The following is a 16,399-nucleotide window of genomic DNA, read 5'->3' as shown; positions in this document are numbered from 1 at the left end:
TCTCCATGGTCCCTTTAATCTTGTCCTTCTAGTCTATTTGTCTGTCCTTACGTTGATCTTGCATTGTCTTGATTACTGTGGCTGTTATAGCAAGGATTGAAATCAGATAGTGTTAGTCCTCCAGTTTTGTTCTTCTTCTTCAAAGTTGTTTTAGTGATTCTATGTTCTTTGCATTCCATATGAATTTTAGACTCAGCTCAGTTTCTACAAAAAGGCCTGCTGGGATTTTGATTGGGATTATATTGTGTCTATGAATCAGTTTGGAGAGAACTGATGTCTTAGTAAAATGGAGTCTCTGATCCAAGAAAATTATTTCTCCATGTCGTTAGGTCTTTTAAAATTTATCTTGGTAGTATTTTGTTGTAGCTTTTGGTATACAAGTCTTATATATCTGTCAAATTTACTGATATAAAGTTGTTCATAGTATCCACTTGTTAGCGTTTAATTATCTGTAGAATACCTTTCATGATGTTGATGATTTGGTTCTTCTCTCTTTTCTTTTCCATAGCAGTCTGGTTAGAGGTTTATCAATTCTTTTGGTCTTCTCAAGGAACTTGCTTTTTGGTTGTATTGACTTTATTGACTTCATTGATTGTTTTCTATTTCATTGATTCTTACTCTGATGTTTTTATTTCCTTCTACTTAAAAAAAAAAACAGCTCTAAAGAAAATGTGTGTGTGTGTAGTTTGTTGATAACGCTCCTAAAAGAAATTGTCGAAATTGTCACTTTATGTTGATTGAGATTATATACAAATCCTTGGAACTTTTCCATAGTTCATCTTAAAGCAATGTTTTATCCTATGTGTTTATCATTCTCCAGGAACTGGAGTTTGGAAGGAAAATTACAGCTCCATATGTTTGTCCAAATGGGCAAACATATGCAGGAGTGATCACTCATGAATGATGACATAGCCAGGGCCTTCCTGATGGTCTTAATTCAGGAATGTTTATGTTTATGATTTTGGGGTTGTGATGGGAACAGAAGGGTGCTATTGAAATGTCAATGCCAAGGTTATATTCAGAATATGATTAGACTGTGCTATTTAATTATGAGAAAGGATGTTGATACAGCAAGACGAATTTTCGCATGTGGCTGCTGAAACTGATCTTACCACACTCACGGTCTGCGCCTTCAGTATGTCCAGCATTCAGAGGAATGAGGGCTAAGGCAATCTCCTCAGCCCCATGGGGCTGTTCTGTCGCTGTGAGTACCACAACGGCAGCGCTGCAGCATCACTTCAGGCTGACTTTATGCACGGTGTGGACCTGGAAAATAAAATCACTATACAGTGCAACAGTGGGACTGTTTTCACAAGGGTCCAGACACTGGCAATATGAGTCACTTGGTGGGATTCAAGATTTGACGTTTTAAAATTGCCTGTGGTGCTTTTTAAAAATACCGATGCCTCAGCGGTTGGGTGTAAGACAGGCTACAAGGATGTGTTGTACAGACCAGGGAATATGGCCCATATTTTCCAATAACTGTAAGTGGAGTGTACCCTTTAAAATTTGTATAAAAAATGAAAAAAATGCACCTCCAGCAGCCGCACCCCCTCCTCTGCCACATACACACACACCCACGTATTCACTCACGACACTTAGGATTCCATATGTCTGAGGTGGGCATTTGGTTCTGTTGTGTCCCACAGGTTGAGAACGAATAACCCGTGTTACCTCAGGACCGTTGATGTCTCTGGATTTTTTTTTTTTCTGATGTGAAATCATAAGAATGATGGCATCTGCCTGACTGGCCTTGAACAGAACATTTTTTTTTAGTGTTTTCTGGGATTTATTAACTTTTCTGTCACTGAAATTTTATCATTTAATTATAGTAAATTCTGATAAGATGCAAGGAGACATATACATTTCATGATATATTAGAGTGAGTGAATTTGGTGCTGAGTTTGTGAAATGTGACTTTTACTATTGTTCTTTTCCTCCTTCTTGTGAAAATGTGGGAGAATGTCATCTTATTTTGCAAGTCTCCTTGCCATAACACTTTCTGATGTTCAAGTTTTCTTTCTATCATGGTCGATAAATAGAGATCAGTGGTTGTATAGTTTTATAGTTATAGAATTTTTGGACCATTTTTTATAGAACTGAAATAGCTGCTAAATTTTTTTCCTTTTTTTTTCATTATAAGGTTGTTTGCTGTGTCACAGAATGATTTTGATGAACCACCTATAGCTATTTCCGTTGCAAGAAAAACGCTTCACAGATCTGTTGGTGGACTTTAGTAAGAACATTTTTCTTAAAGATGACTCAGGTGGTTCTAAGCAAGAGGCAGAGTGGGGTTAGAAACTTGAATCTTAAATATTAATAGGATACTAGTGTTTACAGTGCTGACTGCTATTTTAAATGTGTATTGGACTCAGGGAATATATTCTACTAGGTGTCAAAGCAATAATTGTTTCAAACATTCTGTTTTACCCTCAGCTGAAGTAGGAGGGCGAGGGATATTTGAGAGGGAGTTCATTTTTCTGATGAAATGATTTACTGTGTTGGTCTCACCTCTATCACTTTGTTGTCATCTTCACATTATGCAAAGGTGGTGACATATTATGCAAGGTTGGATGAATTCTTTTATGTGAGGTTGAATTCGAAGGCCTCAATTCTTCCCACCTGTCACCTTTTTTCCTTCCCTGTCATTCTATTCAATCTTGTACAATTAAGGATGATTAGGTGTTAAGATTAAGTGGAATTAGAATAAGCTAGTTACTAATTATCCATACCCAAACTATGAACTGAATAGATGTGCTAGATGTGATGAAAGAAGTAGTACATTATAGTGAAAAATATAATTACCTGTTGTGGGAAAGGTTGGGGGTGGGGTGTGGAACATAGACAAGGAGGTTGTATCACAGAGTATCTGGCGTTTTATTTTTAAAATTTTTTTTGAGTATCTGGCTTTTTAAAACATACATATGCCCGGATAGGTGTGTGTGAAGCATCAGCAGCTTTAGCCTTACTCAGGATATATCACTGAAGTGTCACATCAGTAACCACCTCCATGTACGAGATTGCTTGCTGCCTTTTTTGGGATAAATATCTCTTGGACCAACTTCTACAAGACCAATGAAGTCTTTGTCTAGAGAATTTCAAAGGCAGTGCTGTGGTGAAAATTGGGATTAAAAAAATGCTTTTTATACAGGGAGCCAACTAATTGTTACAAAGCTGGTATGTATTAAATACTTGTTAACAGATTCCTCTAAGGGTACTTATGAAAAAGTAACATTTAGGGACTTAAATTACTTAAGTCTTTTTCTTAGATTTCATTTCGACAAAGAAATTGGGTTGCTTTTTCTTTTAATATAAGCACTTTGAAATACAGATTATTTTTTAAAATTCAGCTGATTTTTTTGTTTTTGTTCAGTTGCTAAGTCATGTCCAAATCTTTGCAACCCCATGGACTGTAAGCCCGCCAGGCTTCTCTGTCCAAGGGATTTTCCAGGCCAGAAATACTGGAGTGGGTTGTCATTTCCTTTTCCAGGGGATCTTCCTGAACCAGAGATAATTCTTTACCACTCAGCCACCAGGAAGCTAATTTTAGGACCACCTAAATTCCATGGACAGAGGAGCCTGGTGGGCTACAGTCCATGGGGTTGTAGAGTTGGATAGGATGGAGTTGCACATAAGACCACACACACATAGAGCGAATCTAGAAGCTTCTTTTAAATCCAGTTGTTTAGTTGCACATTAAGGGTAGAGTTTCCCCATCATATTTTTGTACAGATTAAGTAGCAACAGGGAGTAAATATACAAGGATATTTTGATGCAGTGATCATCAAAGGGATTGCATTTTACATTAATATTTTTGAGATCTAAGATAATGGTATCTTTTTACCCTTAAAAAGAAGTGACTTGAACAACTTTTTATTTGGAATGTGTTTCTAATCAGTCTAAGGTCTCTTTTGTGACCTACCCTTTCCTATCAGGTTGTTTTATACTTATTTGTAAGCCTAGCTATATGAACTCAATTTAGCATTTTGGTATAAGTTTTGGACATCTCCAGCAGATAATTATAGAAATGAGTCTTCACCTAGCATGAATTTTATTAACCTTGTTCCCTTTGTACAATCCCTTCTAAATATCCTCTCTTAGAAAAGTTGAAGCTTTTATAACACGCGATTTTTCTTTTGTTATCAGGGAAAAGATTTTACCCTTTTACTTAAATATCTCATGATGTCTTGTTTTTAAAGCATGTTTTCAAAAAATGGAACTACCAGCTTGTCCTCCTGTACTCACCAAAGGAGGTATTCTTACTTACACTAGATGGTAGGGATATAACAGACTTTGTAAGTCAAGGTAAAATCTTGGTAAAAGGAGAAGTCACCCACAAATGTGGATATTCACTCTCCATCATAGAGGGGATCTGTTTGAATCTGCAGTTTGGCCCTTAAGAGACACTTGCTTCAGTTTCTGGATATTTCTGACAAACTAACCACTCTACCCAGACAGTTCTTTGAGTCTTAAAATTAAGAGCATTATTTGAAGAAATGTCCTCTTAAAATCTGGTATTCTATTAGTATATATCCGCGTGAGCACAGAAGTATCCCGTTGTGCAGAGTTTCAGTTACCCATGGTTGACCATGGTTGGAAAAGTGGAAATATCTGGAAATAAACAATTCATAAGTCTCACATTTCATGCTGTTCTGAGTAGTCTGACATACATGCTGTTGAAGCATGTATGAAATCTTGCACTGTCCTGCCTCATCCCACCCAGGACTTGAATCATCTCTTCATTCAGTGTTGGTCACACACTAGTCACATGGTAGCCAGCTAGGTTATCAGACCAACTGTCACAGTATTTCAGTGCTTGTGTTCAGGTAACCCTTATTTTATAATGGCCCTGAAGCATAAGTGTCATAATATTGGCAATTTGGATGTGCCAAAGAGAAGCCACAGAGTGCTTTATAAAAAGGTGAAAGTTCTTGACTTAATAAGGAAAGAAAAAAATTATATGCTGAGGATGCTTATATCCGTGGTAAGAACGAATCTTCTATCTGTGAAATTATGAGGCAAGAAAAAGAAATTTATGCTATTTTGCTGTTGCATCTCGAATTGCCAAAGCTATAGCCAGAGTGTGATGACTGCTTAATGAAGATGGAAAAGGCCTTAAAGGAAACCATTGACAAAGCAAAAAGAGAATCTAGTGAATGAGAGAAAATATTTGCAAATGATATGACTAGTAAGATGTAAATATTCAACATATATAAACAGCTTATACAGCTCAACATCAAAAAAACAATCTCATTAAAAATTGGGCAGAAGTGAATAGGCATTTTTCCAAAGAGGAAATGCAGATGGGCAAAAGGCACATGAAAAGGTGCAAAACACTGCTATCATCAGGGAGATGCAAATCAAAACTACAATGAGATACCACCTCACACTTGTCAGAAAGATTGTCATCAAAAAGAACACAAATAACAAATACTGGCGAGGAGGTGAAGAGAAGAGAACCCTCGTATATGATTGGTGGGAATGTGAATTGGTGCAACCACTGTGGAAAGCAATATGGTGGTTCCTCAAAAAACTAAAAGTAGAACTACCATATGATCCAGGAATTGCACTTCTAGGTATATATCCTAAAAAACCAAAATAATAATTTGAAAAGATCCATGCACCCCAGTGTTCAGCAATATTTACAATTGCCAAGGAATGGAAGCAACCTAAGTTTCTACCAACAGGTGAATGGATAGCAAAGATGTGATATGTACACACATGTGCACATGCACACATAGTATAATACTACTTAGTCATAAAAAAGAATGGAACTTTGCCATCCACAGCCATGTGGATGAACTTGGAGGGATCATACTAGGTAAAATAAGAAAAACAAATACTGTATGGTATCATTTATGTGTAGAATCTCAAAACTACAGCAAACTAGTAAATATACCAAAAAAGCAGACTCACAGATCTGGAGGAGAAACTAATGGTTACTAGTGGGAAGGAGAAGGAAGGAGGAGGGATGGTATATGGGTAAAGGACTAAAAGGTACAAATATTAGGTAGAAAATAAGCTACAAGGATATACTGTGCAACACAGAATATAGCCAATATTTTATAATAACTATAAGTGGAGTACAAACATTAAAAGTTGTGTCACTATCTTCTATATCCATAACATATAATACTGTACTTCAGCTATGCTTCAATTAAAAAAAAAGATGGAAAAGGTGTTAAGATTTGTACAATAAGATGTTTTGAGAGAGACCACATTCACATAACTTTTGTTATAGTCTATGGTTATAATTGTTTTATTATTAGTTATTGTCAATCTCTTAGTGTGCCTAATTTATAAATTAAGCTCTATTATGGGCATGTATGTATAGGAAAAAATATAGCATATATATATAGGCTTCAGTCCTGTCTGCTTTCAGGCTTCCACTGGGGGCCTTGGAACGTTTCCCCAAGGATAAGGGGGTGCGGCGCTACTGTATATAGTTTACAGTTTTTAAAATAAAGAAATGTAAGGAACTGGACTCCTCCTTAAGCAGTGTCCCACCCGGCTGTTGCAGATGGTTGTGGAGACTGAGAAGTGCAGCATCTCCATGAAGATGGCGTCGCCCGAGGACGTGAGCGAGGTGCTGGCGCACATCGGCACCAACCTGCGCAAGATCTTCCCTGGCCTCTCCCCAGTGTGAGTTCTCCCGGGGCCCTGGCTCCCCCTCAGAGTGCAGACAGCCTTCCGCTTGCCCTTCATTGGCTTCCTCTCTCCTGCTTCCTTCCTCTTTTGAACGTTACCCATCAAAACCCTGGCTCAATCCTGTGTCGTGTCTGAGATTTTCTATGTGACTGTTCTTTAGAGAGCTGGAGTGAGGAAGTGATGTGAAGTCACGTAGCTCAGTCGTGTCCGACTCTTTGCGACCCCATGGACTGTAGCCTACCAGGCTCCTCTGTCCATGGGATTTTCCAGGCAAGAGTACTGGAGTGGGTTGCCATTTCCTTTTCCAGGGAGTGAAGAAGGAGTTTGGTATTCCTTTAACTTCTACTGCTAAGACTAAAACACAAACTTAAAAAAAAAATATTTTTTATTGGAATATAATTGCTTTACAATGTCATGTTAATTGCCGTGCAACCAGGTGAATCAGCCACATGTATACATATATCTCCTCCCTCTTGGGTCTCCCTCTAGGTCATCACAGAGCACACAATCTGAGATTTACCCTAGTATGAATTTTCCTCACAGCTATTAGTAGAATGTCTGGGGCTGAATGCTTTATAGGGAGGCATCAAGTATAATGTTAACGAAGAATTTTATTTTCTTCATTTTCCTTATTATTATTATTATTATTTTTTCTGTTCAGTGAGAGGAAACTTACAAACAAAACTGAACGTCAAACAGCCTCTTTCATTTTCTTCACTTTTCTGAAATACTTGTCAAGGCTAGAAGTAAATTTCGCCTGGACATGCCCTCGTATTTTTTTCTCAAGCATTTTAAACCAGGATTATGTGCTTGGGTAAGAGAGTTTGTACTTAGGGAGTACATGGGTTGTTGGAAAGGGGGAGTTAGATTGGCTGAGGTGAAACAGCAGCTTTCCTCCCCAACATGCACAGTTAGCCTGTCAAAATCAACTCTGAGTATCTTGTGACTTTAATGTTCTGCCTGTACTTGTGAAGTTCCTTAATTGTATTCCACACGGTTGGCCTGGGAAATGTATAATTCTATTGGTGTTGGTTGTTGTGATTAGAAAGAATTGAAGAAGGGGGTATCTTTTCATCTATGTTCCCAGTAGTCAATGCTGTCAGGAAGGGAAATAGATCCTTTACATAAATAATACAGAACAGCAAAAGAAAATAGGTGCCCAGTAGGGTCAAATGACCCACTCATAATAAGTTGGAGAATATGAAACTATACTTGGAATGCTCAAGCTTTGTTGAGTTATTTGTCCATCAAATGTATCACCTGAGCTCATCATGGGAACTTTGGGTCCTCAGCCCTCACCTGCTTCCTTGCTCAGGTAGAGGTTGATCATTGAAGAAGAGTCTGAACAGGTATTAGGAACTGGCCGAATCAGGACAAACACAGCCAGGGCCTCAGTTCACATAATCCGTTCTTGAATAATCTAAGGTTGGCTATGTATAAATGAAATGATACCTGCCAGGAACTGAATTTCTGGTTTTACTTAAATCTAGTTTTGAAAATAGCATCCATGATCAAAATCAAATATACAGGGCTTCCATGGTAACTCAGTGGTAAAGAATCTGCCTGCCACTGCAGGCAATGTGGGTTCGATTCCCGATCTGGAAGGATCCCATATGCTGTAGAGCAATTAAGGCCATGCACCACAACGATTGAGCCTGTGCTCTAAAGCCTGGGAATTGCAACTCCTAAGCCCACATGCCATAACTCCCCATGCCCTTGAGTTTGTGCTCTACAACCAGAGTCCACCTCAGTGGGAAGTCTGTACCACAACTTGAGTAGTCCCCATTTGCTGCAGCTAGAGAAAAGCCAGCACATCAGCCAAGACCCAGCACAGCCAAAGTAAATAAATAAAATTAAATTAAAAATCAAACATATAAAAATAGTATAAAAATATCTATAAAATTTGACCAATTCCCTTGAGTATATTCAGAATGCAGGTAGGGAAAAAAATGAAGAAGTTTAATTAAAATTAAGATTTTGCATCAGAATCTCTGCTGTATATATATATATATATATATATATGTTTCCCTCTTCCTCTTTCCCTCCCTTACATCTCTCCTCGACTTCATTAAATAAGCAAAATTTAATCTTTACATAAAATAAAGAAGAAAATTTAAATTTAAACATCAAATCACTATTAGCATTGTTTTGTCAACATTCCATCTTTGCTGTGTGATAGTCTCTATCATTGGAGGCTTCATCTCTATGGCAATGATATTGGGAGGAAACTAGGGGAAATATTTGTAGCCTAAGTGTTGTTTAATCCGTTTCACAGAGATGCTTGTAATGGAATTTCGCTTCAGGAAGTTGTTTTGTGTTATGGCCTTCAGGAACCCTGGCTGTTCTCTAAAAATTTAGGGCTTTTTTTTGTTGTTGTTTTTGTTTTGTTTTGTTTTTTTACAGTAAATTAAGTCATTAGGATGAGTTAGAACTAATTTAGAAGATGTTTACTTGAGAACATAGATGAATGAAAAACATAAGGAAAGTGAACTATCTTCAGATTTCAGAAAGGAAAATCTCATTTAATTTGGGATGTCAAGAAAATAATGTTTGATTAATGTCTGTTTTGATTTGTTTGAGCTTCTCTTGGGGCTCAGACAGTAAAGAATCTGCCTGAGACTCGGGTTTCATCTCTGGATCCAGAAGATACCCTGAAGAAGGGAATGGCTACCCATTCCAGTATTCTTGCCTGGAGAATTCCTTGGACAGAGGAATCCTGGCAGTCTACAGTCCATGGGGTCACAAAGAGTCAGACGTGATGAGCAACTAACATTTTCACACTTTTTCCTCTTTGTTTTGAGAGGTTGGCTGTTGTTGGCAGTGGGCCCCAGGGAGAGTTCTGTGGGGGAAATGGCAGAGGTTGGAGGCCAGAGGCAGATGCAAGGGCAGGTGCAACTGCAACTTTGCTTGCCTTAGGAGGACAGCAACCAGCCTCTTGCAGTTAGAATTGGGAGACTGCAGATATCATTGTGAGACAAAGATAAAGCTTCCTGGAGAGAGCCCAAATAAAAGCCTCTGGGATTGGTAGTAGGGAGCTAGTGAGGGCTTTTCAACTTTAGAATAAAATGACAGCTACTCTTAAGGGAGAGTCAGTCTTGTAGCACTGCTTTATGAGCCTGGGGGAAGAGAGCCCCAAAATGGAACTGAAAGGTGTCAGATTGTCTGAATATTTTTGGGGGGGGTGAGACTCTAGGCAGATTAATGTACTTCTCCATGCCTCAGTGTCCTCTGTAAAATGGGACTAATGATAGTCATGCAGTTTTGTGAGGATTAAATTAACTCCTGTTGACTGCTTAACAAATGCTCCCCAAATCTCAGCTGTATGGCCTGCTATTGTCTTTACCCGGAAGCACCAGGATGAAAGCCTCCACGTTGGGAAGGAAATGAGTGATGTTTGTAGGGAGATTCTTTGATGTTTATGAGTTTTTAAATTATTTTATGTTTGTGTGTAAATTGATTGCATTTCTTTAATTTGATTTTTTGTTGTTAAATGTGGCAAATACACCTTTTTTTTAGGTAAGACAACAGTAACCTCCTAACATGATTTTCTTCTCAGGCTTTCAGCATATTGGATTATTCTTTCATATACATGACAGTGTGAAAGTTGGCTGGGTATTAGTGTCAGTAAGTTAGGACAGTGCGTCTTTACTACCATGATAGGAATGATATTGCAAATCCCTCTTCAAGTCAAAAGGTGGTTAAGTTTGAAAAGGAAAAGGAAAGTGAAAGTCACTCAGTTGTCCTACATTTTGTGACCCCGTGGACCATACAGTCCATGGAATTCTCCAGGCAAGAATACTGGAGTGGGTAGCCTTTCCCTTCTCCAGTGGATCTTCCTGACCCAGTAATCGGACCAGGGTCTCCTACAGGCAGATTCTTTACCAACTGAGCTATCAGGGAAGCCCTAAGTTTGAAAAGATGATGTTATTGTGAAGAGAAGTGGCAAAACGGGAGTTAATGGGTCAACAATGGAAAGGTGCTTTACAGACTCTGGCAGTTTCTATACTTTTCTAAAGAAGTAGGTACCCCTTTGTGGTGTGGTTTGCATCAATAAAACATGTCCTTTTCTGGAGACAGCTACATGTTGTATAGGGTGAGCGCTGGAAGTAAATTTTTGATAAACCAATTAATTTAACCTGATTAAAATAATTTGTATATTTTTTTCCATGTCAGCAATGTAAGTGTGAGGTTTGCATAGAGAGCAGGCATGCTTGTAACTGAGTTCACTATTCTTGCCACATAAACTATTTTCTGACTCTTGTGTAAATTAAATGCACATAATCCCTCGTGGCTCAGATGGTAAAGAATTCACCTGCAATACAGGAGACCTGGGTTCGATCCCTGGGTTGGGAAGATCCCCTGGAGAAGGGAATGGCTACCCACTCCAGTATTCTTGCCTGGAGAATTCCACTGGACAGAGGAGCCTGGTGGGCTATAGTCCGTGGGGCCATAAAGAGTCGGACATGAGTGAGCAACTAAGCACACACAATGTAAATGTAGTTGGTTCAACTGCCTAGGTGCCACCTATTAGTAAGTGGTAGGATGTATTAATACATATCTGTTTGCTAGGATTTTGGTTTACGTGTTATGACATTTCTTCTGACAGCAATTTCATGTCTGTCTTTCTGTCTGACATGCATGGTGTGTGTATGTGTGAGCATATGTGAGCGGGTGCCTTGTGGTGCATACACAGATGGCTCTTTGCTGTTACTTTGCTGCAGGCATAACTCATGTGGGGTAGATTTTTCCTTTCCTCATTTTCTGTGTCTCGTGTTAGATACAAAAGAAACAGTTCCTGCCTTCTGGATGTTTAGTTCTTATGAGTTTCTCTCTTGTGTAAATAAATACACTTGTTTCATGAGACTCCTTTAGTCCCTGATACGTAATTTTTTTTTTTTTCCTTTCTGAAAAAAAAAGAAAAATGAGAACTGTTACAGGAGGAGAGCTACTTGGTAAAGCTCAGACAGATACTTTGGGAGAGTGGTTTTGAAGGTGAGGGAAAATGCCAGGTGTAGCCTCCTCAAGCAGGAAGCCTTTCACATGGACGTCTACACTAGCTGCTTCCCTCACCCTCCAGGTGATTTTTTTCTGCCCCCAAGTGTGACTTTCTATGTTGTTTTGGGAATAAAATTAGACTCTGGTTTCTGAACCAGATTAGTTTATTTGCCACTATAATCTTAGGCTGCCATCTTCCTATATCTAATCCTTCCAGCTTCCTGCCTTTTTTTTGGTTTTTGACTAGCTTAATTTCCTCCTGTGTGTCATTGAAACAACATGCTCTACAGTTCAGCTAAAATAAAGCAAGATTTTAGAAGACAAATGTGATCTCAGTTAAAGCCAGACATAAATCTAGTTTAGTGTGTCCATGGTTTACTTAATTCATCTGTGTAATCGCTTCTGCTTCCAACTGCTCCACTCCATCTTTGCATAATAGCTGGCTTTGCTTTCTTGTAACCAGAAAATACCAGAATGATGGTACTGAACCAGGGTGAACCATTCCAAATTGCCAGATTCTGTCATATCACTTTCATTATGAACATCTTCTTAAACCCACAGTTGCCCCCAAATTAAGAACTTTCAGAATGGTGGGGGTTAATTGCAGATGTGTTCAGGTGAAATAGAGAAAAATTATGCTGCATTTAGGGGATATCATAATTTACCCAAGAATTTGAAGGAATTACTGGCATTTGACTTCAGTTGGTTATATCGTCATATGTTTTAATCATAAAGATTATAAAGAAGTAGGAGTATTTTTCAATGCTAGCAGAATGCTTGTACTTAAATGTTTGGGTAGGTATTTGAGGTTTTCTCTAGGAGTAGAACAGGACAACTAGGCAACTTGTTAGACTCCAGCACATTTTATCTGGAATATTCATTCAATTAGAAAATGGAAGTGACTGGGAACATTTTTCTCTACAAGGTGATTGGAATTCATAAGGGTGAGGATTATACACATATCCAGCATTCTTTAAACTCATTAAAGATTAAAATAATGTTCAACTAGCTTAAAAAAACGATTAAAAAATGATGTTTAGTTTGACTTCGTATGTTTATTTCACACTTTGCACCCAGGGCCTGTCATGGTCCTGGGTGATTCCGACCTGCCAACAGCCTTCCTCACAGCGTCTTCCCTCCTTGATGGACATATCCTCGGCCTGTCATCTCCTGGCACAGCTTCTCCTGGGGGTGAAATCATTATTTTGTCATCTCTCTTGAGCTACAGTCCCTAGTCTATTTCATTTTCTCTTCCTTGGAGGTACCCATACTTGGACTTTTGGGGGGCCTCCTGGCCGTGAATCCCTTGACTTTCACCCTCTTTCCACCTCCTTTCTGCCTTCCCTTCCCTTCCTGTCCACCAAGCCCCATGGTGTCCATCACTTCAGCGTGGCCCTGTCAATATCCCCCACTCCTCCTGTCCCCACTGTGTTCCTGGCTCGCTTGCCTGGAAAGCCTGCCTCACTGCAGCAAGCAGTCTGCCTTGCCTGCAGCCCGCATCTGGGCAGCCGGGAGGTGCAGGAGAAGATCCCTCAGCTGCTCAGCTTGCTGCCACCAGCAGTTCAGAACTTTCACTCTCCCTGGGCTCTTAACAGTCTCAGGAGGTTCTTTTTCATTTCTCAAGTTATTTACTCTCTTTATTTCCAAAGTTTGCTCCAGGCTTCTCTCTGACCCCTGTACATGTTTGTTTCCAGTGCTGTCTGTTCATCTCACACTCCTTGTGCCGTCTCTATGTGGCTCCTCTCCTCGTTGCCAGGAGAATGAAACCCCCACCCCTTCATTTGACCTCTGAGGTATCCCTGTGACCTGGTTCCCACTTAGCTCCCAGCCTTCTCTGTCCCCTCCTCGCTGTCCCACATGATTTGCTAACTGATTTGAAGTGCCTTCAGTCTGGTAAGCACAAGCTCCCTAGGATTATAATCCAGAGGACAAGAGAGCGAAGAGAACAGTTCTTCCAGGGTGCGATGCTCAGGTTCTTGATGGATGTTTGTACTATTGAAGGACAGAAGAGGAGACTTGTGCTTTAGTTCCTTGAAAATTAGTAATTTATATTTAATATATACATAATTCATAAATTATTATTATTAGATAATTTATGAAGTGGAACACACCAGTTTTTAACTACTCTAATAAAATTAATGTTATGAAAGAACTAAATAACATGGAGAATATTTGCCTTGTTAGATACCTTTAGCTTATTATTAAGTTTCTATAGTTCTCTAGCTCCCTAGTCTCAAAAAAAGATGGAATTATATTTACCAAAATGAAAATGATACCGATTCTTTGTTTAAAAATGAAAAAAAGGTGTATCACAAAATAAACTTCTGAGTGCAGTTCAGAAAACTTGATTTTTTAAATGTGGTGGCGTTGCTATTGTTGCCCTTACAGAAGAATCATGAAAAAAGTCTTCATGGAGCCATCTGAGCGACTGGCCAGCCTCCAAGCTCTGTGGGACAGCCAGACTGTGGCCGAGCAGGGCCCCTGTGGTGAGCGTGCCTTTTAAAACCAAAAAATAAATGGTTGGATGGATGCCCTTTTGCCAGGAAGCTAAGTCTGTCTATTCCTAGTGTGCTACTGTAAAGGTACAATTACTTTTAAGGTGTAATTAGCACTGCACAGACTTTAGATTGGTGGACAAACGTCCTATATTTAAGCTGTATTGCATCCTGCTATGTACTTACTATAAAACACGGGGGAGAATTTTTGCTGTTTTCCCCAAACGGAAAGAATAATCAGCATTGTTAACGTCGGCCATATTTAAGCTTTTAAATTTTACCTTAAAAATCATTTGGTCGAAAACCTGTCACACTTCTATTGTCTGATTCAGGTGGATTTTCTCAGATGTATGCCTGTGTTTGTGACTGGCTTGGATTTTCATACAGGGAAGAAGTACAATGGGTAAGTGTATTTGTATGCATGCATGCATGCACACACTGTCTCACACACACCTGGAGAGTATTCCAATATTTGGCTTATTTCTCCTCCCCTGCCCCCCGCCCCCCATTCATTGCTTGCTTAAAAATCTTCCTTCTTCAGATTATATAAAAATCTGCCTATGTCATTGTCTGATTCTCTTTGTATCTCTCTTGCATCTCTGATCATTTGAGGGGACTATTTATATAACTAAATTGTTTCAAATAGGATGTGGATACAATTTATCTGACACAAGACACCAGGGAATTGAATTTACAAGACTTCAGTCATCTTGACCACAGGTAAGCTACTTATTTTTTCTTTCCTTTTTTTCACTCCTGATTGTGCTTTCAGAGCTGACCTTGTCTGTTAGTACTTAACTGTGTTCATTGTCTCCAGAGACTCCTTTCCTGAGGGGAATCAGGAGAACCTAAGAATCTCTGAATTTTGCTTTTTCCTGTTTCCGATGTGTTCATCACTATAAAGAGTTTGGAATGGGGGTGCCTGAGTATACCTCAACTTATAAACTGTGGAAACAATTTAATTCTTGGGTTCTCATGCCAGCCCACAAGTCTATTTAATCTACCCTGTATATAAATTCTAGTACTATTTTGCCTAATAACCATTTAGAACATTTTTCTATGAGGGAACTTTGTGCTGAAATCCTAACAAATGACTTTTAGTTTACAATTTCTTTCTGTAACCAGGATGGCTAGGGTTTATATGTATATATTGGTGGAAATAAATTTTCCAGTATCTACCTTAATCATAAGGTAGATATCAACTAATACCTGGTAGTAAAACCATGAAATGTGTTACAAGTTATTTGAGAGACTTTAGGTTTTAGGACATTAACTTTAATATATTTAGGACTGTGGTTTGTGCGATCAGACCTCAGAGAACCCCAGAGTAGTTCCCCCTTCTCTCTGCAAGAGCAGATTCTGCAAAGTGATTTTACTCCCTGACAAAGCTGAGAATCTGAGAATTGTAAACCTTCCCCTCCCCTCCCCAGACCTTATCTGGTCATTTATACCAACTTATCTCAATCTTCTCAACCCTAGAGATGGTGCTACCTATTTTTTTGTGTGTGTTAGTCGCTCAGTTGTGTCCGACTCTTTACAACCCATGGACTGTAGCCCACCAGGCTCCTCTGTCCATGAGATTCTCTAGGCAAGAATACTGGAGTGGGTTGCCATGGGCAGATATGATAGCCCCATTGCAAGGAATCCCAGCTAAAGAAATCGTTCCTCTCTGTTTGGAATGGAGAGAGAAATCTGAGACTCCATCTGTATTTTTTGTGTCAGTGGTCCCCAACCTTTTTGGCACTAGGGACCAGTTTTGTGGAAGACAGCAGTTTACCTCCTGCTATACGGCCCAGTTCCTAACAGGCCACAGACCACTCCATGGCCCAGGAGTTGGGGATCCCTGTTTTATGCCATTTGAACAATTGGAATTGTAAAGAGGATGATTTCCTCTTCTTACTGCTAGCAGCTGACCCCCAAAATACCAATGCAAATTATTTTGCCACTTAGCTGGCAGGAAATCCAGAATTGTAGCAGGGTCCCTGAAGTGTTGTAGTCAACTGAATTGAGTAAAGAAGAAGTATACTGGGTGGATATGACTTGCCTCTGCACATCCTGGCCGCTGGAGGACAGTGAAGCAAGCTCAGCTGTGTCTGTAGATATGGCTGAAATGCCTGAAGCCCCCGGTTCTCAAGCTTGGATATGACTGTATTTTTGTGGAATAAGCAGTTTTCTCCTGCTTAGAGCCGTTCTCCCTCTTGCTATGTTTGCGGGAATGTCATACTCCCCATTTAGGCAAGGTGTTTTCTGTGTAGCTTAAG

The 16,399-nt window shown here is 39.4% G+C and overlaps 1 protein-coding gene across 4 annotated transcripts in view; it reads left to right on the top strand.

Annotated features, from left to right (window-relative positions):
• The window catches only part of CARMIL1 (capping protein regulator and myosin 1 linker 1), a 304,650-nt gene that overhangs the window by 134,801 nt on the left and 153,450 nt on the right, over positions 1–16,399 (top strand). For all 4 annotated transcript variants that reach the window (XM_043450501.1, XM_043450500.1, XM_043450503.1 and 1 more), the window contains exons 5-8: positions 6,521–6,642; positions 14,032–14,129; positions 14,471–14,541; positions 14,785–14,858. In XM_043450501.1, coding sequence (XP_043306436.1) covers positions 6,521–6,642; positions 14,032–14,129; positions 14,471–14,541; positions 14,785–14,858 — 365 coding nt within the window. The remainder of the gene's footprint in view (positions 1–6,520; positions 6,643–14,031; positions 14,130–14,470; positions 14,542–14,784; positions 14,859–16,399) is intronic.

This window comes from Cervus canadensis, chromosome 28, assembly GCF_019320065.1.
Source record: "Cervus canadensis isolate Bull #8, Minnesota chromosome 28, ASM1932006v1, whole genome shotgun sequence".
Lineage (NCBI taxonomy): Eukaryota > Metazoa > Chordata > Mammalia > Artiodactyla > Cervidae > Cervus > Cervus canadensis.
The sequence above is the reverse complement of the archived record's forward strand: the minus strand, read 5'-3'. Positions and strand labels throughout refer to the sequence as shown.